At 39.5% G+C, this 4,028-nt stretch overlaps 1 protein-coding gene across 1 annotated transcript; it reads right to left on the reverse strand.

The window, feature by feature from the left end:
• Positions 1-1,764: 1,764 nt before the first annotated feature.
• On the reverse strand, positions 1,765-3,560 carry LOC127308379 (protein LURP-one-related 15). Its single transcript, XM_051339184.2, has 3 exons — positions 3,165-3,560; positions 2,222-2,449; positions 1,765-2,122 (listed from the first exon to the last, which is right to left on the reverse strand). Exons 1-3 carry the CDS (start codon positions 3,414-3,416, stop codon positions 1,979-1,981), a joined length of 624 nt encoding a protein of 207 aa, XP_051195144.1. The 5' UTR covers positions 3,417-3,560; the 3' UTR covers positions 1,765-1,978.
• Positions 3,561-4,028: the final 468 nt, after the last annotated feature.

The following is a 4,028-nucleotide window of genomic DNA, read 5'->3' on the forward strand; positions in this document are numbered from 1 at the left end:
AGCAATATTGATGTACTTCGAGTCTTTGTATCTACATTCTCATGTACGCGAAGCCGGCGGCATAGCCTTGCATAAATATATTCTGACCGTGGCATAGTATCTTATAGTTTCTAAATTTTGGGTATCAATATTTAGGTTTTAAATTTTAATTAGCAATATTGATCTATTCCAAGTATATGTATATACACGCTCATGTACATGTAGCCATTAGTGTAGCCTGGCATAAATATATTCAGACTATGTATTTTAATTAGAAATATAGAAGTATTTTGAGTATTTATATATACCACTCGTATATACGTAGATGGCAGTATAGCCTGGTGCGAATATATTCAGACCATGCCTTAGTATTTTGTACCGTTTTTCAAATTTGGGCATCAATTTTTAGATTTTAAATTTTAATTAGCAATATAGATGTGCTTCAAGTATTTTTGTATACACGGTCATGTACGTGTAGCCAGCAGTATAGCTTGGCGTGAATATATTTGGACAGTGTCCTATTATTTTGTAATGTTTTCAAAATTTGAGTATCAGCATTTATATTTTAAATTTTAATTAGCAATATAGATGTACTTTGAGTATTTGTGTATGCGCGCTCATATATGTGTAGCCAGCAGTAGAAGCCTTGTGTAAATCTATTTAGACTATTTCTACATATTTTGCATTGTTTTAAAATTTTGGGTATCATTTTTTAGAGATTAAATTTTATTTAGCAATATTGATGTATTCTGAGCATTTATATATACACGCTCATGTACGCGTAGCCGGTCTAGCATGAATGTATTTTGACCGTGCCTGTACTGATGAACTTAATTTGAAGTTTTTTTCAGTTTCGTACCATAATTAATATTAAATCGGACTGCTAGTGTGTTAAATCAGACTTGTTAAATTCTATTCATAAGTTTTTGATCCAACTATTAAAATAATTTAATTGATATGGACAAACTTGGTGTCTCTACTTTTCTTGTGTATATTGCTTTTAGTTAGTAGATAATAATAATAATAATAGATAAAAGATTTAAGTATCTACCATGATTCAATTTTTTTCTATTATCTTTGATAATTTTCGCGTTTTAGCAAAAGTCGTTGATGCATCCATGCGTGTACTACCGTAGGTAAATACGTGTTGAAGGATGGTTCTTTAAGCTAGCTTTCCTCAAAAAGAATCTGGTGGTACCGTGTAAATATAAAACTCTAAATTAGGCATGCATGCGTCCGTTTAAAAGAAAGGAAATCCAAACAACATATCTCCTGAAGATACCATTGATGCGTCCGTCCAAGTAAAAAAAAAGGTCAAACTATGTACGCAGATAAGAACGTGGAGGTTCCAATAGTTGACATGTTATTGTCAAACTGGTACGTGGCAGGTTACATAACTAATATTCTTTTTGTTGAATCCTAGCCGTAAATTTTACATCTAACTATCATAATAATATAGATGATGTGGATTAACATGGTGCTTCTGTTATATATCTGTATTTTGCTTTTAGTATATAATAGATAGATAGATAGATGGATGTTCACATTGCAGCATAATTATAGAATTTTTCATATTTGAAATGAACACATATTTGCTGTCAGTTTGGACAGCATATGTGTACAGATACTTGATGTCAGTTTGGACATCATAGTTGTGTGGCTAGATCAGCGTATGTGTTCCTTTTAAGATGAAAGGCAATTCTTCCGATTTATGTGCCCATTTCTTAGTTACACATTGACAATTCTGATAAACATTCCCTGAATTGGGGGGTTAAAAGCAAGGCAGGCCAAGAAAAGTATATATGATCAAAGTCATGCGTTCTGGAGATGTTATTATCAAATCTCCCATTATTGCAGACCATCACAATTCAGCATGGTTCAGATAGCCAGCTGGCTAATGCAATACATGCAACCCTCGATCAGGTCAGGTACATACAACAGCAACTTTAGATGACACGACACTGCCAGAGCTCAAAGGAAGCTTAGTGTACAATCTCGCTCATCCATCGTATTTCTCCCTGTGAACCTCATCCAGGATCACAACAAGAGTCGCGATGAACACGTAGTCGACATGCGGAAACACAGTAACCACAAATGTGTCCCTGTCGAGCAGCACATTCGAAATAGTGAATTTACGGTTCATCTGCAGCAGCACATGATGGTTAAATTTATCAGCCAAATGTTTCATGAAGCTTCAAAACATGATGGTAATTAAGAAATCTGAACCAATTCTGGCACTTACTTGGGCTACCATTGTGGTGGAGTCGCCAAGATAAAAGGCGCAGGACCTGTCGAAGTAGTTGCCCTTGATCTTGAAGTCGCACACCTGCTGTGCGGTGTTCCCAGCCAGGAAGACATCCATCTCTGTCTTGAATTGGATCAACGAAGATTTCTTCACGCTGAAGAGCAGATCGCTTGTGCTTGAGCTGTCCCCTCTGAACACTTCCCATCTGTTGTGCATACTGAATACCTGATCATGTGATTGAAATAGCACTCCAGTTAACGACGTATTGCCATTCATTGTAGCGGCAGTGGTACTTGACTGAGATTGGATATTTTGTTTATAGAGTTGAACTGTTAAAAACTGGAGTACGCTACAACGGACTGAGAGTGCCACAAAATTAAATTCAGACTTTCTGAAGAAATATATACTCCCCGCGCTCAATTTTTCCGTATCCAAGCAGAAAAGCAGGCAGACCACGCTTGCCCTAAATAAAAGCAGGCAAATCAAACAGACCACGCTTGCTCTAAAAAAAAGCAGGCAACGCGCTTTCATTGCCTGGACTCCACGGCTCCTAATTTAGTCGTCCTTATCAAAACTACATTAATTTGATTTGAAGTGGCGACATAGACGATGCAGAGAAAGAAAATTACTCTCCTATTGTGTCCCAATCTGGTCCACTTCAACACTACATAATTTGCTGACGACTCGGTATAGAGATTGGGGGTTAGACTGAAACTGAATATGATTGTGCGAAGAAATTTCCTCTTCTCCGAAAGAAGGAACAAATCTGAGAATCAGTGCTCAGTCTTTTGAACGCATTCACATGTTAGCAGCATACACACAAACAAATAAACAGGCGATTTGGTAACAGAAAAGCATCTGAGTTTGATCTGGGTCTTCCAGTAACTCTACGGAAATTAGAGCATCGCGGGGCGGGGAAGAAGATAACACAAACTGGTACCTTCTCTTGCATGGACAGGATGGGCTGGCCGGCGGCGTCGAGGAGGACGCGGCGGTGGCGCATGCTGAAGATGGATCCCTTGACCTTGAGCACAAGAGCGCCGTTGGCGTCAGTGATGGCGAAGTCCCCGTCAGAGATGCTGAGGGCCTTCTTGGTCACGGTCAGCGGCACCACGTACGGCGCGCAAAACTGATGCCCCACGACCGGAAGCGGCGCCGGTGGGGCTGCTCCGCTCGCCGCCGGAAACGCCATCGATCGGGCTGGTATACTTTGAGCTCTTGTGGTGTGTGCGCTTGCTTTGGCGTGTTGTTCCGGACGGGACAGGGGAGAAACAGAAGATGGTGGATCCTTTTCTCTTCTGTAGCTTCGTATATGCCGCTTGCTGCTGGCCGCGAGTTCCCAGCCTGTGCAGTAGACCAAAAACAAATAGCGTGTGGGTCACCATACATATCCGCTTAACCCAACTAAAAACAGTGAATCTCAATTCACAAAAAAAAACAGAGAATTTCACCTTGTGGTGAAATCTGTGACATATAATATAATACTACCTCCGTCTATAAAAGGCTGTCGGAAGATTCATCTAAATTTGGATGTATCTTGTACTAAAAAGTGTCTACATATATTTAAATTTAGATAAACTTTCGACATCCTTTTATGAACAGAGGTAGTATTTATATTATACAAAGACCTTGCAGCTTTGCTGCACCGACCTTTTGTCTATCCGTTTTCATTTCCCCGTGTGACGTGCTTTAGGTCTGTCATTTTATTAGGTGATTTTGCAGGTGCCTCATTTTTGTTTCGCGAAATAGTTCAAGAGCTGACATGTCACCGAGGCATCCAGATCTAGGCATTGTGTCATGGCAT

This window comes from Lolium perenne, chromosome 6, assembly GCF_019359855.2.
Source record: "Lolium perenne isolate Kyuss_39 chromosome 6, Kyuss_2.0, whole genome shotgun sequence".
Taxonomy (NCBI): Eukaryota; Viridiplantae; Streptophyta; class Magnoliopsida; order Poales; family Poaceae; genus Lolium; species Lolium perenne.

Excerpts from the sequence above, each read along its gene's own strand:
- LOC127308379 (XM_051339184.2), bottom strand. The coding sequence starts at position 3,416 with ATGGCGTTTCCGGCGGCGAGCGGAGCAGCCCCACCGGCGCCGCTTCCG. Across the intron at positions 2,450-3,164 it reads TCCTGTCCATGCAAGAGAAG|GTATTCAGTATGCACAACAG; the intron begins GTACCAGTTTGT and ends TCACATGATCAG. Across the intron at positions 2,123-2,221 it reads CCACCACAATGGTAGCCCAA|ATGAACCGTAAATTCACTAT; the intron begins GTAAGTGCCAGA and ends GTGCTGCTGCAG.